General features: G+C 42.0%; 1 protein-coding gene across 5 annotated transcripts; it reads right to left on the bottom strand.

Annotated features, from left to right (window-relative positions):
* Positions 1 to 1,895: 1,895 nt before the first annotated feature.
* Rfesd (Rieske Fe-S domain containing) lies at positions 1,896 to 12,112 on the bottom strand. 5 transcript variants are annotated; one of them, XM_075976437.1, is made up of 5 exons: positions 11,567 to 11,994; positions 8,813 to 8,832; positions 3,366 to 3,538; positions 3,239 to 3,273; positions 1,896 to 2,184 (listed from the first exon to the last, which is right to left on the bottom strand). In XM_075976437.1, exons 3-5 carry the CDS (start codon positions 3,535 to 3,537, stop codon positions 1,921 to 1,923), a joined length of 471 nt encoding a protein of 156 aa, XP_075832552.1. In that variant the 5' UTR covers position 3,538; positions 8,813 to 8,832; positions 11,567 to 11,994; the 3' UTR covers positions 1,896 to 1,920. The 5 variants fall into 5 exon arrangements, with proteins under 5 accessions (XP_075832552.1, XP_075832553.1, XP_075832550.1 ...); XM_075976438.1 differs by lacking the exons at positions 8,813 to 8,832; positions 11,567 to 11,994 and adding an exon at positions 12,039 to 12,112; XM_075976435.1 differs by lacking the exon at positions 8,813 to 8,832.
* Positions 12,113 to 17,669: the final 5,557 nt, after the last annotated feature.

Raw genomic sequence — 17,669 nt, 5'->3', positions numbered from 1 at the left:
GCTGAATGGCGCAACTTCAGTTGCTTTCAAGCACTTTATATTCTAAGATATGATAAGATTTGTGAATATCCAAGAAATAACAGGCTGGTATGAACTCTGCCCAGAGATGGCGCATTTTCTGAACCCAGAGAGTAACTGTTGATGGAAACATTGTTGAAAAGTCCAAGTCTGGCTTGTTAGTGTTCTCAGAAATGAGTAACTTTTGTGATGTGACCCCTATCCCAAAAGAAAAGGAAATACAGCAGGAGGTCCAAGCACCCGTGAGTCACAAGGTGGGTGCCGCGGCCCACACTGCAGTCCCCTGTGCGAGAGCAGCGAGTGCTGCTAGCCAGTCGTCTCTCCGGGGCTCCTGGCTCATTTTCACAACAACCCAGTGAAAGAATCCAGGTGAAGGAGAACGTTAAGCACTAGGTATAGACACTAAATCACCCTGCATCATGAAAATTACTATGTTTGAGACTTAGTTTTATTTTTAACAGTCTCACCACGAATTCATAACCTACACACCCTTTTTGGCCCCATTTACACCTACATTTTACTGAGTGAGTGCTAAGTTCTGCATGACAGACACCAGGGTGCTGCTCTCTATGCTCAATAACAAGCACGATATGGGTCCTAGGCAGTCAGAGCAGCAGTGGCCACAAATTACTGGTGTAGTAAGGTCAGGGTAAACCAAGAGAACATCAGTCTGCTTGTAAACTCTGAGGAACAAATACTACACATTTATGGGAATCTGTACACACACACACACACACACACACGCACACACACACACATGCACGCACATGCAGGCACACACACACACACACACACATGCACGTACGCACAAACTGTTCTCCAAAATTCTTTTAAACTTCTATTTGAAAGTTTCATGCAAACAAAATACTTTGGTTCGTAAGAGATTTTGCTAACGTGGGTGGTTTTTTTAAATTCAGAAATTAGCCCTGTTAAGAGACAAGTCGAACCAAGTTTTATTTGGTTTTGACATCTAGCACCCTCCTTCTCCCTCTCCTGTAGGGTCTCACTATGGAGCTCTGGCTGCCTGGAGCTCACTGTGTAGACCAGACTGGCCTCAAAACCACAGAGATCCACCTGCCTCTGCCTCAGAATGCTGGAATCAGAGGTGTGTAACAGTATGCCTAGTTTTAAGTTTCTCATTTTTAAGTTCAACACATACATTGGCCTCATTAGAAGCAATTTTGACTTATAAATAAATGTCTGCTAAACATTTGTAAGCAAAAGTATACATTAAAATTTGAGTGTCTCAGTATACCTAATTTTACTTTTAAAACTGTAAAAACCATAATTTAAAACAGGAGGCAGATAATTTGTAGACAAAGCAACACAAGAACAGAAGAATGCTGGGAACCATAGAAGAGAGGGATGGAGGCCATTCTGTGACTGTTCCCAAATAAACCTGCAGATTTAAAGAAATCTTCTCCCACTTCAACTTTTCCTGTTACACCTTCTGTTTTATCTGTTACTGACCTTGTAACCTTCCTAACTGGATCTTCTGAGCCTCTAAAGGACAGATTCCAATCAGTCCAGAGAGGGGTGGGATATATTCTGTCGACCTTCAGTGGCCCAGAGTCATACTAAAGTAAACGTGCTTTCAAAACCACCAAATCCAGGACTTTCAAAAATACTTGCTTTTATTTTTATTTATGAGATGTGTGCTGGTGCCCACACAGGCCAGAAGATTCCCTGGAGCTGGAGTCAGAGGCGACTGTGAGGTGTGAGGGTGAGGAAGAAGAGCAAGAGCTCTGAGCCACTGGCCCATCTGCAGGCCCTGGAAAAACCGGTGGTTTTTAAAGTTACATGTACCTATGTTGGAAAAAAATTATCTTTGGTACTGGAACAAAATAACTGTAAAATATTTTCAAACATACACATAATTTTGCTGCCATATGTATTTTTTAATCAGGAAGAACTCCGAATCACTTTGAATTCTCCAGTAGCATAATAATCAGAGTCACATTTAAAAGGCTCCTTAGAAAGTGTCACATAAATGTTGCCATTGTCCACCGTCACAGTGTGTATCCTTTGCTTTATTCCCTTGGAGCACCACTCAGGTCTTGCTGATGGGTCTTTAGGGTTTATAGACTGGTATAATCCTTCTCCTGTTGCCAAAGTGATTTTGTATTTATGCCAGGGGCAAACTATACATGGTTGTCCATTGAAATCCTAGAGGGGAAAAACAAAAGATTTAATAGGCTGACATTACAAGTGTTTAAGATAGGTTTCAGATTTAGTTAAGAATCTAATGCAGGAGAATCGGGTTAAAGAACCACACCAGGCGGACTTGCATGCACTCAGGATCAGAGGATCTTGATGCCAGCCTGGACTACACAATGAGACTGTCTCATAACCAATGAGGAGCTTGCCAGGGGGATGGCTCAGCAGGTGAAGGCCCTTGCCACTAAGGCTGATGACTGAGTTCCTGGGAACTCATGTGATAGAAAAAGACAGCCACCTCCACACAGTTACTCTCTTTTTCCATGCACAAATAAGCAAATCAACATTACAAATGTTTATATCAATATATTTAAATAAATACTAAAAAATGTTTATTACAAAAGCAGTGTTTCCCTCTCCTATTTCCAATTTCCAAGTTATCCAGCCCTAAGCAAAAGGAGGACAATGGAGTTTCTGTCGCCAGCTAGAACTCAGCGGGAGCACCAGCAGAGGAGGGCTGGCTGGCAGAAGACCAAGCTGCCTCTGAGCCACAAAAAAGGGGTGGGGCTTCCAGTGCTGCCAGAGGAATTTTCAGTAGCTTCTAGAAGAATTGTAAGGCCTGGGAGTTACTGAAGGTCTGTGTGCAAATGGCCACAAAATCTGTGGTCCCAACTTTCCAACTGTCCTAAGGAGCATGGGCACCACCTGGATCTGCTTTAACTTTTCAACTGTCCTAAGGACGTGTTGCCAAGCCTTAAGGAGCATGGGCACCACCTGGATCTGCTTTAAACACAGCTGTTTGCTTAACTTCAGGAAGCATTTGTGGGAGTGGGCTTCTACATGTCCAATAGGTACCACTGTGTCAAGAGTGCTGGGCTGTGGCGGACACACTGAGTAGCAAGTTCTTCATGGGCTAAAACCCTCGACAGTTCTACAGTGCTCACATCGGCGTGTGCTTTAGTCCTGTACACCAGAAACAGACATGCTAAAGTGGTTCCCACAGAGGTTCCAAAAATAAAAATATTGGAAACATCTGAATTTGCTTAAATTTAATTTTACATACCTCAATTTCTCCCAAGTGTAAAGGTCCTCCAGAATCTGAAAAGGAATTGATATTATATCTAATCACTAAAGTGAACTTTGATAGTTTTGTGATGAACAAGTAACAAATTCTAAAAACAAAATCTTACGGTAACAGCGAATGTCCATAGCATGGTATTCCCCTTTGTGGTAGAAAATGACCACTTCTCTGTCATGGACAACAGCTGTCATTCTTTCCGACTTTCTAACGTCATCCTCTCGGCCAACACAGACAGAAGTGTTCTTGTCGTCACCACCTTCTTCAGAGACTTCAGGGTCCATGCTAATTAGTAAGGGGAGAAGGAAGAAAAGAGAGGAAGGGATGTGAGAAAAGGAGAGGAGAGGAAGGAGAAAGGAAGGAGGAAAACACTAGAAGTGATCCTTTCTAGTATGGACACAACCTAGAGATAAATATTGGTTGTCTGAATTTTTTGAAACTAATGAATGCATTTTTCTACAGCTGTATAGAATGTTGTTGGACTTTTTAAAAAGTATTTATTATGTATACAATATTCTGTCTGTGTGTGTGTCTGCAGGCCAGAAGAGGGCACCAGACCCCATTACAACTGGTTGTGAGCCACCATGTGGTTGCTGGGAATTGAACTTAGGACCTTTGGAAGAGCAGGCAATGCTCTTAACTTCTGAGCCATCTCTCCAGCCCCTATTGTTGGGCTTTTTAAAAAAATTCTTTGTTCTTTGATCTCTTTTGTCTTTGGGAGGCCACCATTCAGCTCCCAAATAATCACACAGAATCTTATTTTTACTTATAAATGCCTAGCCTTAGCCTGACTCATTTCTAGCCAGCTTTTCTTAAATTATCACATCTACCTTTTGCCTCTGAGCTTTTATCTTTCTATATTCTACACACCTTTCTTTACTTCTTACTCCATGGCTTGCTGTGTGGCTGGGTGACTGGTCTCTGAAGTCCTCCACCCCATCTCCTTCTCGCTCCTAGATCTCCTCTTCCCGGCTTTCTCCTCCTATTTATTCTCTCTGCCAGCCAGTCCCACCTATCCTTTCTCCTGCCTAGCTTCTGGCTTTTCAGCTCTTTATTAGACCAACTAGGTGTTTTAAACAGGCAAAGTAAAACAGCTTCACAGAATTAAACAAATTCAACATAAAAGAATGCAATACATCTTTGCATCATTAAACAAAAGTTCCACATCATAAACAACTGCAACTTATCTCCAGCTAACATTCCACAACAATAGAACACTTGTAAATACTAGATTATAGCTGGTCTTTACTCTGATTTATGGACCCAACACCACCAAACCAAGGAAAATTCCCCACTATCAGAAAAGACAGGCAATTTCTGAGCAGCGGCATACAGCCTAAGGCTTCATGCCCTTTCATTCCATATCAAATTCAATATCAAAGAACATCCAGCTGTTCTCTGTACTATTTCTCTATGTTGAAGGAGTCCGTGGATTCTTGGGTACCCTTGGTGGGTGCCTCACTTGAACACAGTCTTTGTTTACCCCACCTGATAATCACTCTCTGCAAGAGAGAGGTGTGGACAGGTTTTCACACCATTTTCACACATAGACACTAAGATGATTTCCCCCTTTGACACTAAGAGGATTGTAGAGTCTTTTATTCACTTTTTGTATTGTAAGTAACGCAGTGGCTTGTGTATATGTTAAGGCTATAGTCACATTCCAGTGATTCCATGTGGGAAGAACCATCATGACATCACGGTTGTGGTGACTTCATAGAGCAATCTCTTCCTAGTAGAAGATGTCAATGTATGGGGTTCTGTAGGTACCCGAACTGTTTAGTGGAGCAGTTACTTCAATTCCTTTATTCTGTGACAAAATGACAGAGGTTAAAGTGTCCTGGTCACATCTAATCACACTGTTTACTATACCAACAGAGAAGCTTCTTCTTTTTCTTCTTTTTTGTTTGTTTGTTTGTTTTTCGAGACAGGGTTTCTCTGTAACTTTGGAGCCTGTCCGTAGAGAAGCTGCTGCTGCTGCTGCTGCTGCTGCTGCTGCTGCTGCTGCTGCTGCTGCTGCTGCTGCTTCTTCTTCTTCTTCTTCTTCTTCTTCTTCTTCTTCTTCTTCTTCTTCTTCTTCTTCTTCTTCTTCTTTTTAATATTTATTTATTATGTATACAATAGTCTGTCTGTGTGTATGCCTGCAGGCCAGAAGAGGGCAACAGACCTCATTCCAGATGGCTGTGAGCCACCGGGTGGTTGCTGGGAATTGAACTCAGAACCTTTGGAAGAGCAGGCAATGCTCTTAACCTCTGCTTCTTAAGGAACAACTTTGGTAGTCATCTTTAAAAGCCACCAGAATTACAAATGATGTTATCTTCAGATTCTCCTGAGTTTTCTCATTAGAGATGATCATTTTATGAATGCATTATGATCACAATGACTATGTGACTGGCACTTCAGGAATTGGGACATGCAAGCTTTCTGCCCTCTCAAGGATTGTGTTCTACATGGCAAGACTGATATCAAACAAATATATAAGTAAGAATGACACAAGATGAAATTATATTGGGTGATGTGAGAGAAAGTAACAGGGTGAGGAAATCTTGCAAAGAACCAGACTATAGAGTAAGATAAACTACCCCCCAAAATGAACAGACTATAGAGTAAGATAAACTACCCCCCCAAATGAACAGACTATAGAGTAAGATAAACTACCCCCCCCAAAATGAACAGACTATAGAGTAAGATAAACTACCCCCCCAAATGAGTCAGACATGTGAAGAACTGGTGGGAGAGAATTCCATACTGAGAAAGAATGAAAGCCCGAGGGAAAGAAAAGGCTTAGCTAATTTGAGGAACAACAACAACAGACAAACCTGGACAACACTACGCAAGACTAGCTAGCAAGACTAGTTAGGCTGCCTGCACAGAGGTGAAGGACACCACCAGAGGTGACAGAGGGAGGGTGGCCAGTCTAGGGGTACTGGGAGTTTTGCATGTGTTCCTTTAAAAACATTGCTCCAGGGTGACTTGGCCAGAGTGTTCTGAGGTGAGGGAAAAAAAGAAATGCGGCCTAAGCCCACCCTGAAAGCTTGTGTTCAGAGACAAGAGGAAGACGTGGAGAGAGGCGACACCAGCCCAGCACCCAGTGACTGTTAATCAAATGAAATTTATTACTCTATCATCTGCCTTACACTGCAAGTAGGTAATAATCAGAAAAATAAAGGCAGTCAATAAGGTAAAATCACTAACTGATACATGAAAAAAACTGGGTCTTCACAGGAAACCATTCTGTTCTAAAACTGGTTAGGAAAAAGCTCTGAGTATCCTGCTCCCTTTGTGTAAACTGACTTAGTTTTGACACTTCAACTCTCTTTAAAAGCTTATATCCAGGGGCTGGAGAGATGGCTCAGTGGTTAAGAGCATTGCCTGCTCTTCCAAAGGTCCTGAGTTCAATTCCCGGCAACCACATGGTGGCTCACAGCCATCTGTAATGAGGTCTGGTGCCCTCTTCCGGCCTGCAGACATGCACACAGAAAGAATATTGTATACATAATAAATAAATAAATATTTAAAAAAAAAGCTTATATCCATAATATAGAAGCATTACAACCCTCTGTTGCCCATATTTCAAAGTGCTTTGGGCCAAATGTGGAAATTACAAGGTGAAGAAAGAAATCAGCATTAAAAAATGAGTTGATATTATTCCTAGAGACAGTCTCGGCTACATGTCTGCTCAACCCTCAAGACTACCTACTCTGTAACACTGTTCAACGCGCAGTCCCACAGCTGGATGTTTACAAGGCGTGCTTGTTTGTGAGACAGGTCTTGTGAGTCTCAGCTGGCCTTGCACACCGATCTTCCTGCCTCCCTCTCCTAGTGCTCACATCACAGGCATGAACGACCACACCAGGTCTATGCAGGGCTCTGTGTGTGCACTGCAAGCACTCTACCAACTGAGCTGCGTCTCCAGCAGCAAGTGCTGTGCATGTGCGTGTCAGACATAGCCCTCCAAATCAAAACCAAATCCTTCTAAAGGTTTGTAGCAATCCTAGATCTTATCTTACATAATATTCTCTCCCTCTCCCCCCTCCCCCCCGTTCCCATTTTTAAAAGGTTATTTTATGTAAGTGGTTATGCTGCCTGTGTGTGTGTCTGTGTACTACATGTTCATGCTTGGCTGGTGTCTGAGGCCAGAAGACAGCATCAGATTTCCCTGGAAACCAGAGTTACAGAGGATTGGATGCCAACTCATAGATGCTAAAGAGCAAACCTGGGTCCTCTAAAAGAGTAGCCAGTGCTCTTAAACCTCTAAGCCATTGCTTTAGCACCTTTGAATTTCATCTAAACAATTTTATAATTGTATGAATTTGTTATCAGAGTGTGAGATTTACAACTCTGACTTAAGCAAGATAAAGAATTTTGTATGAATGAGGAAATGAAGTGAATAAAAATGATGTTTGCTATCAGTAGAGACTCAACTGCTGTTAACCACACTAAGTGGACTGGGAAATACTCTTAGTATTACACTTATGCAGTTGTCTACAATTGAAAATACTATGACACACACATCAGCTTCAAAGACCCCAGTTGTCGGTCGATGACCCTCAGTCTGCCTTCTAAACCACACTGATACTGCCATATTCACAAGGAGCTGACATCTTGACCAACCCATTTCAGTCTGAGGTTAACATTTTACATAAATGTACCCACATATCCAATTTGTTTAAAGGAGAACTTGGACCTAGAATAAATGACTCCAACCCATAAACTTTACAAAGTTAAGAGGAAAAAAAAACTATGACTCATTTTAAAAGCAAGTTTATAAAAACAAAAAACTTAGGAACAAAATCTTCACTGAGTTTATTAGAAGTGAGCTTTGGAAAAGGAGATATATCAGCTACTCTAACAAAGCAAGTGCTACACCAGGCAGAAGGTAGGACAAACGTTAGCATCACAAGCCCAGCACTAAGACAGGCAGAAGGTAGGATATGTGAAAGCACCAGAGGCCTGGGCTTGGAGGGGGAAGTCAGTGTGTGCACTGGTAGGGAGAAGCCAGAGCTTTCACTCAGTGTATAAACTTCACATAGATTAAGTTTAGGAAACTACTCTGGAGTCTGTAGTCAACTCTTGCTCTGAGTAACCTAGCTGGGCTGGGATGCAGCTCAGCAACAAAGTATGTGGTGATAGCCCATGCCATGAGTTCTAGTCCTGTGGGGGGGAGGGCGCTGGAGTTTAACTTGGCATTTAACTGTTATTTGAAAAAACTAAGATATATGCTGTTTTTAAAATTATCCCACAATAGAACAGCAAAAATAAGTTTAACAAGAAGAGCAAGGGGCCAGCTGTGGCACACACATCTTTAATCCCAGGTCTCACAAGGCACAGACAGGTGGTTGTCTGTGAGTTCAAGGCTAGCCTAGTCTACATAGTGAGTTGCAGACCAGCTAGGGCTATATACTCTGTCCAGAGGTAATAAAAAGGTAAAGGGGACCATCACCACAGTTTTTTTCTGGGTTGTCTGTGACTGACAAGAAGCTGGGACAATATGTCTCTGTGCTCATTGGGTTTTGCTTGATTTGGTCAATTACATGAATTGCTAGTGGGAGCATTTACCTTCAGAGCTGGACTGCAGTCTTATCAGATTTCATTGGAAGAACACAAAGGAAGCAAATAATAAGAAAACAGAAAACAAAAAGGAGAGGAAAGGTAAATAGGCTGAAGTGAAAGGAAAAAATATATTAAATTTGCAACACATATAGCCCTCAAAGTAAGAAGCAGAAAACATGAAGACTCCCTATGAACAGTAAGTAAATGTCAAATAGACAAAGAAAATGGACAGAAGACAAGAGCAAACAGTTCACAGATGAGGAATTCCAAGTGGCCAACAGTCACATGTGAAGATGCTTAACCTCAAGAAAAATAAAATGCAATGCAAAGCCCAAGCTAGGATATTTACATCCAGCAGACTAGCAAAAAGTTATAGGAGGTTGGCAAGAATAAGGTATAACCAGTAGTGATGGCATCGCCAAAGCTGAGCAGTCATGACCCAATAGCCCACTTGAGGCATGTTGAAAGAATGACCACACCAGCAATAGATAAGAAACAACATAGCCCATTAGAGGCAGGATGGATAATTTGTATACTCATTCAATGGAATGTTGTATTGCAGTAGAAACGAACTCATTTTTAAAATGTGGAAAGTAAGCTTTCATTTCTTTTAATCATGTGCAAAATCACAGAAAACCATGTTATTCATGAATACAAGCTTTGTGAGTGTTTTCATTATTATTTTATTTTATGTGTCTTGGTATTTTGCCTGCATGTATGTCTGCACACTGTGTACATGTCAGGTGCCTTAAAAGGCTGGAAAATGGCATAGGATTCCCCTAGAACTGGAGTTACTGTTTGAAGTCACCATGTAGCTGCTGAAAATCAAGTCCACGTCCTCTGGAAGAGCAGCATTCTTAACTCCTGAGCCATCTCTCCAGTCCCCATGAATGCATGTTTATAAACTTACAGAGAAAAAAAAGCAAGAGGATAATAAAAGTATTCTTTAAAGCCTCAAAAATGTTGTTAGTTCTTAGATTTAAAGTCATTCTTTCTAGTATTTAAGTTGAATCCTACTTTGTCTTTGGTGCAAGGTCATGAAAAGAAGGTTTTGAATCCCTAGAGCATTTTCCCACACAGAGATAAGAATGAACTACTTGAGAATATATTAGGTCAAAACTTAGCAATAGATAAAAGGTTAGCGCCACCACCACCACCACCACCAAAAAACAGCAAACGGCAATAGATGTAGACTAACTCTACAGGTTAACCTCTCCTGACAATCAGACAAATAAAACCAAATGCAGCCTCCCTCAAATTCCAGTGTTCGAGCATGGAACATTTACAAGGTTTGACTCAGACCAAGAAAAACTGCAGTGCACTCTGAAGGGGCTGATAAGGAACAGAAGGCTCCACATGATAACAGCTTCAAAAAGCTATGATTACAGTCTTACATAGAAAAGTACTATCTTTCAACTATCCATGGTACTATTTATGATATGAGATAAATTATTTAAAATTAACACCTATATTGTTCTTAATTACTGTGAATATCACAGTCAATTTAGGCAATGAGTCCATGCGCTCACCCTTAAGAATTTAAATTTTGTTACTCTGATACACTCTTCATGCATGCCTACATATGCTTACATATTTCCTCTATTTTAAAAAGCAGAATTTTTAAAAAGTGGAGTTTTTTACACTAACATAAAATTGTATGTATTTGCAGTCTACATGATGTTCTGAAGTACACATACATGTGGAATGACAAAACCTAGCTAATTAATTAGTTACCACACATAATTAACATGTTGTGATGAGAACATTTTCCATGTACTTAGCTTTTTCAAGAATAACTGTTAGTCACCATGTGTACAATAGAGCTAAGATACCAGATTCCTTTACCTAAATAAAAGAAAGTGCAAAGTTAGACAACTACTCAATTTGAGCAATAGATGATTTTCATCTTTAAAAAATTTAGTTCTGCCACGCAGTGGTGGCGCATGCCTTTAATCCTAGCATGCGGGAGGCAGAGGCAGGCGGATCTCTGTGAGTTTGAAGCCAGCCTGGTCTACAGAGTGAGTTCCAGGACAGCCAGGGCTACACAAAGAAATCCTATCTTGAACAACAACAACAACAACAACAAAATAGTTCTTCTGTTCCATAGTTCTCTTTTTGAAAAATGGTGGGTTTTGTTGTTGTTTTGTTGATACCTAAAATTAGGTACCTAAAAGTGAGACTTCTAAAAATAAAACTACATATTATCTAAGTGAACGTTCCCGTCAGTTTTAGAAACCTTTCTAATGCAGATAATTCATTCAAGTAAACATGCACTGGGCATAAAAGACGACATGAAAGTAAAGGTACTCACGTGTGACTCCTCTTAAGCAATGACTAAGGCGCTCTAAGAGCAAGCAAGCACTTGGCCCACACACTATCCCAATGCTTATCTCCAGGGTGACACACTTGGTTTTAGGCTCAGGGAGGGAAAATGCTTTAGCAGTTTTATATCACTTTGGATGAATAAAAACATAAGGCCAGCTACATTTGATGAATGACTACTAGCTTGGACACTGCATGTAAAGGCTCATTACTCCTGAGCTAACTAGGTATTGCTTTCATGTAATTAGCAGTCAGCGATTTATAAGAACGTGTGACCTGAAAGAAAGTCATCTTGAAAGCCACAAAAGCCGTTCAGCAAAAATGCATAGAGGTCTTTATATTAGCGGTGCATACATGTATCAGGAAACATGGTTCCTGATCTAGGAATGCTAATGCACAAGACTGTATCCACAAATATTAAAAAAAAAAAAAAAACACCTGCTCAATTTTAATGAAGTCATGCAGCTGAGCAAATTACCGCCAGCGTCTGGTATTAAAGAGGACAAGAAGGTTCGCCTGAGTCTGAATCCCTGGAATACGCTTGATTTGGGGCTGTGGCTGCATTAAAGGTCGTCATCACAGAGTGCGGGGACGGAAACTGCTTTAATACACCTCTGCTATTTCCAGCTGGGTGCTGCCGCCGGGAAGAGCCCTGCAGTTCGGCTCAGAAGGCAGCGACGGACCGAGCCGGCACCAAGACGCAGTCCCAGCGGCCATTCTAGGACACGGGGGTGCGAGGGACCTGAGGATCAGCTTTCACGACTGCCTGCGCAGCGGCAGGAGAGTGCGGCCTCGCCGGCGCAGAACCGCCGCCGGGCGCCACCGGAAGCCCAGGCCCGCCCTCCCAGGGACCGGAAGCAGCGCGCCGGAAAGCTCCGCCCGCACGCATCGCCGCACCCCGAGAACCCACCTTCCGTGGCTGGGGTCCTCGCCCCGCCCCACGCGGCTCACTCGCACGGCGTCCCGGGCCTGCGCGCGCAGTCTCCAAGGGGGCGGGCAAGGCCACGTGATCGGAAGTACCGGGTCCTGGGGCTTCCGCCCATTGTCTGTTTACTGCTTCAGCTCTGGCCTGTTGTGAGTGCTTTTGATGGTGACAATGGTGACAGCCAGCCCACCCTGCTCTTCCAGCATGAGTGACATCAATTCTATTTTAAAGGCGATTAATGGTTTCACGCTAGATTTACCCAAAGTTTAATTGCACTCAGCAATCTCACGCCTAAGAATACACCTTGTAAAAAATATTGGCAGAAGCCTCATAACTCTTGTAATCCATGTATAGGATTGTCTATAGCAATGGAATAATACCTAGGCCGATGTTCAGCTCAATGGTTGGATAAAACACAATACGGATATGAAAACTTTGCAGCCATATACTGCATACCCAAATATCCAATTGCATGCTGTACTGAACACTGAAAGACAAAGCATATAGGTTCCCATGTGTAATACGCTCTTTTTAATACAAATTAAGTTATTGCTTGAGATACAAATACACAGGTATGTGTAATATTGAGTTGGAAGGGTCACCCCAGCCCCTGGCCTGGGCATTGCCAAGCACTTGGACTCCAACTCTCAGCCTGCCAAGCGCTGAACCCTCCTCTGTGGATAGGGTCAGGACCACTCCCACAGGGTATTTAGGCTCCCTTCGGGAGAAGGAAGGCGTGGTTTCAGGTTTGTGTGTGCTTTGCTCCCCCTATGCTCCTGGCCACCCAAGAGCACTGTAATTTTGATGGTTTGATTGGAGTATTTTGCACAGGCAGAGAGGCTCGGTTAGGAAATATTCCTAATAGTATACATGTAAACTTTTTTTAAAAAAAGCTTTTTAAAAAAATCAGTGATTTTAAGGGGATACGGTATGTTTTCACTTTCAGTTTTTTAACTGCCTATCACCCTTTTCACATTTACTTATATTAAAAGCAATACAATAAAAATTACTCGCCTAGCAGTGGTGGCACACTCCTTTAATCCCAGCACTCAGGAGGCAGAGAGAGGCAGGCGGTTCTTTTTGAGTTCAAGGCCAGCCTGGTCTACAAGAGCTAGTTCCAGGACAGGCTCCAAAGCTACAGAGAAACCCTGCAATGGAAGGGAAGTGTGTGTGGGGGTGAGAGAATTCCTCATATTTATTTTTTTAGAGAGGAACTAAATGAGTGACAGGTTTTCAAAAGTTCTCTGTAAACTTGCCTGTAGCAAGCAGGCACTTGTAGAGCCTGCTGCTGTGGGACTGAGGTGGATCACTTGAACCCAAGTGTTGTTGGGCGACACAGAGACTGTTCGGGTGGAAGCGCCACCCAGTTCCTGCCATCCATATACCCAAACAGTCTGGAATGTTTGGGTTAAGGCCACACCACGGCCCCTGGCATCCATATATCCAAAGAGTCTGGAATGTTTGGGTGCGGTGGAAGTTCCATCCCAAGCTCCCTCTCCTGGGAGTTGCCTCATTTCAGTCTCCATCCACTAGAAAGCCCACCAAACTATGACTCCTCTCAGAGATGCTAAAGACAACTCCCACAGCATATTTAAACAGCAACCCAGAGACCAAACACTTGGTTTTCTGGTCTTCCTTTACCAGCTCCTCTCTGGGGGCATGGAAAACCATCCCTGAGTGTTGGTTTTCATCAAACCTGGGCTTTTTCTAATAATTTGATTTAGTCTGATTCAGATTATTATGTTGGCAGAGAGGCTTATCTGGGTGCAGAAACTTCAGAAGCTTGTGAGCCTGCCAGTCAGAGTTCTAGCACCAGATTCCAGGTAAGGATCAAAGAACCGAGTTCACAGTGTTTGACTCTGACCTCTACACAGGCATGCTGTTGAGTGTGTGTGCCCGCTCACACAGAATCCCTTACAGCTGTAGCCTATAACCTTGTCTAGACTTTACATTTGCCTAGGAATTAAAAAAAAAAATCTTGTTTCCAGTCTGCACTCTAGATCTATGAAGTAAAATCTTAGAAAAGGGATTCAATATAATTTCACTTCCAAAATGACTCTGCGGAAAGCCCACTGTTGAACATTATAACATGTAAATAGCATACTAACAGTGATTACAAACCTCCAGTGTCCCAAAGGACTGGGGAACCTGAAACTTTAGAGTCTTGCTCATTTATCCCAGTGTACTGCATACATTCTTTTTGTCTTTTAAGACAATGTTTTGCTGTGTTGTCGAGGTTGCTCTCAAAATTGTGAGCTCAAGTGATCCTCTCAAATCATAGCACCTACAAGTGGACCACCATGTTTGGCTTATAAATATTTTAGAAATAGACCCCAATACGTGAAACACAGAGAAGCTCAGGAGCCTAGTGCAGTGTTAATGTCCCTGATATTATTCTGTTCACTATATAGTTTTAGGATGACTAGTAATATTTTATAGAACAATGTTCCTTCTGACCGTTTGGGCCATTGACCAAACACACGGTAATTATCTAGTTTTGATATATCACTTATAAAGTCATAATAAAGATTGAACTTGATATTTGCATTATCTATTGGTTATCTTGATTTAAAAAATATTTATTGTATGTGTATGTGTGTGTGCATGAGTGTATGTACATGTACCGCATGCATGTAGGAGCCCTCAGAGGCCAGAAAAAGCCATTAAGCCCCTGAAATTGGAATTAAAAATGGTCACAAGCCATCATGTGTGTAGATGGAACTGAACCTGCATCTTCTGCAAGACCAGTAAGTGCTCCTAACAGGCACACCATCTCTCTAGCCAAATTATGGTTTTGGCACATGGAGCACATTAACGGTGTCCAGCTTGTATCTCCAAATGATTAAATAAGGGTTTCAACTAGAAATAAAGTTTCCTTTTGCTTAGCATAACCAGACATTTAAATTTTTGTTTATTTTATGCATATTTGCCTATATGTATGTCTGTGTAACCAAAAATATGTCCACTACCTGAGAAGTCAGAGGAAGATATTTAATCACTTGGGACTGTAGATACAGACTGTTGTAAGCTGCTATGTGTGGTGGGATTTGAACCCAGGTCCTCTAGAAGAGCACTGAATGCTCCTACCCACTGAGCCATTGTTTCAGCCTATAATCTGACACTTTTTAAAGGAATAAATATTTCAGATCCATTGGCTTTCCATCTGTTTCCAACTCAACAAGCCAGTATGAAAGAGAAATTTTTTTATCTTTCTCAAAGTAATATGTAGTTAGTCATTTCATAATATTAAATATTTGGAAAGCTATAATGGATAGTGAATAAATTACTTCCCTCTACTTCACAGGTGCACACACATGAACACACAAAATTATGTATCCCTTAGGTCACAGAGTACTTAAGTCTATGTACAAGTCTTTGCAGCTGAGCAGAACATATGCTCACTGTTCCTCTAAGTGCTGCCTGTGACCATCTTGGGACACTTTCTACTTTTCTCCTTTGAAATGCTTTATTTTCTCCATGTCTGTGTTTTGTTGTTGTTGCTCCTCGCCAATGTTTCTAACTTTAGTCTACTAGTGACACCCAGTGGTTCTTGTGAAATCAGAACACACACTAACTTTTCCTTCATAGTCTTGACTCTCAGGGACAAATTTCAATCATCTCTTCTGATCTTTGGGGAGTCCAGGGCCTCTGTACTGAGTAGCAGGCTGTTTTTAAGCAGATTTTCCAGATACATACCCTTTCTCTTAAGAAAACCACTAGTTTTCACTACAGGGAGGTCTGAAGCATATTCACTAATCCTCAAAAACAGAAAATATTGATACTAGTAATCTTGTTAGGCCACTGTAATGAAAACCACAAAACCAAATAAGGTATACATCTATCTTAATGTTCTATTCTGTGAAAAATACCATGACCAAGGTAGTTTCTAAAGAAAAGAATTTAATTTGCTTATGAAAGACCCCAGTGCTGGGGAGACTCTCACTCAAGTCTCGGGATAACACGACTCCCCCAGTAACTCACGAGAGACTGTCCTTGCTGCAATCACACGAGGCTTTAATCGATGAGATGAGACGGGAACCAGTGCACTGGGACCGAGACTCATAACCCACGCAGGGGAAGAGTTCGACCACGAGTGACCTGGAGAAGGGGTTTTTATAGGAAGAAACCACAGCCCAATAATCTGAAAGGGAGGGTGTCACAGAAAATCACAAGGGGACAACTCCCTGCCTCTCAAGACCACTCAAGGTCATAATCAGCTAGTTCCTGAAACAGTATTCCAAAAATACCAATGATGATCACAAGGGGGAAACTCCCTGTTTCTCAAGATTACAATCTAACTTTATCTTCAAATACTTCCTTAAACACAGTCAGTGAACCGGCTAATCCTAGATTCCTGATTCTTCTCTTCCTGCTTAGATTTTGGCTATTTTCTTCCTGCTGGGGGGGGGGGGGGCTGGATTTACCCAGGTCTTTCACTTACAGTTTCAGAGGGTTAGAGCCCATGATGACAGAGTAAAGGTATGGTGGCGGGAGGATGAGAGTTCCCATCTTGATCTGAGAGGAGAGAGAGCTCACAAGGCTTTTGAAATTTCTAAGCTCTCCCTCCCCAGTGACACAACAAGGCCATACCTTCTAAACAATAACTGGCAACCAAGAATTTAAATATATGAGTCTATGGTGGCCATTCTCCTTCAAACCACCACAGTTCCTTTATTTTACATCTCTCTCTCTCTCTCTCTCTCTTTCTCTCTCTCTCTCTCTCTCTCCCCCTCTCTCTCTCTTGATTTTATTATATGTTTATTAATTTATTGTGCTAGGGTTCAAACCCAGGTCTTCACGTACACTAGATAATTTACTGTATTACCTTTTTTATACATTTTTTTTTAATGCTGCAAGATCCCCGGCGGCAGTAGGCAGCAGAAATGCTGTAGGTCCCAAATGGTGGTAGCGGGCCATGTGGCGGCAGACAGCGGGCCCTGGGAACTACCAGTCCCAGGCAGAGACGGCTGCCGGTCCCCAAGCAGTGGCTGGTCCCAGGCAGGGAGACAACATGGCGGGCGGGCAGAAGACAGAGACATGGATTGACACGACTTGCAGAGTGAGGTTGAATATTTATTTAGGGGGTTATGAAGGGGGGATGGAGAAGGGGTGCAGAGGGAGAGAGAGAGAGAGAGAGAGAGAGAGAGAGAGAGAACAAAGAGACAGAGAAGGACCTAGTCATCATGATCCCATGATCTGTGGACCCACTATCAGAGATATTCCTGTAGATGTAGTTTATTAATCTGTAGATGTTCCTCAATCTAGTAACCACTGCAGGCACTAAAAATTTGGAATTGTTTTTCATTGTAATTTGGCATAGCCTAATTTGATTTGCCATAATTATATCCAATTCCATTATGTTCAAAATTAAAATATTAATTTTCAGCATTGGCAAAGGTTGCTAGACCACTTCCAAAACATCAAACAAGGATCAAGCTAGCAAGCTGATCTTTTTAGGGAGAGCTATGTCCTATGTGAAGAAGGGATATGCTAAGAAGAACACCTAAGTCTCTACCATAGGCCTAGAGAAGGTCAATATTGTTAGATAGAAGAGACAGAGAAGAACAAATTTATGGATTCCAATAAAAATGCTGAGTGCTAAGTCTCTAACAGGCT

Source organism: Microtus pennsylvanicus, chromosome 6 (genome assembly GCF_037038515.1).
Source record: "Microtus pennsylvanicus isolate mMicPen1 chromosome 6, mMicPen1.hap1, whole genome shotgun sequence".
Lineage (NCBI taxonomy): Eukaryota > Metazoa > Chordata > Mammalia > Rodentia > Cricetidae > Microtus > Microtus pennsylvanicus.
Note: the sequence above shows the minus strand (reverse complement) of the source record. Positions and strands in the feature narration are given on the sequence as shown.

Coding starts and splice junctions, on each gene's coding strand:
- Rfesd (XM_075976434.1), bottom strand. CDS start 11,692: ATGCAGCCACAGCCCCAAATCAAGCGTATTCCAGGGATTCAGACTCAG. Junction 3,539..11,606: donor TTTAATACCAGACGCTGGCG/GTAATTTGCTCA, acceptor CTTACTAATTAG/CATGGACCCTGAAGTCTCTG. Junction 3,274..3,365: donor TATGGACATTCGCTGTTACC/GTAAGATTTTGT, acceptor ATTCCTTTTCAG/ATTCTGGAGGACCTTTACAC.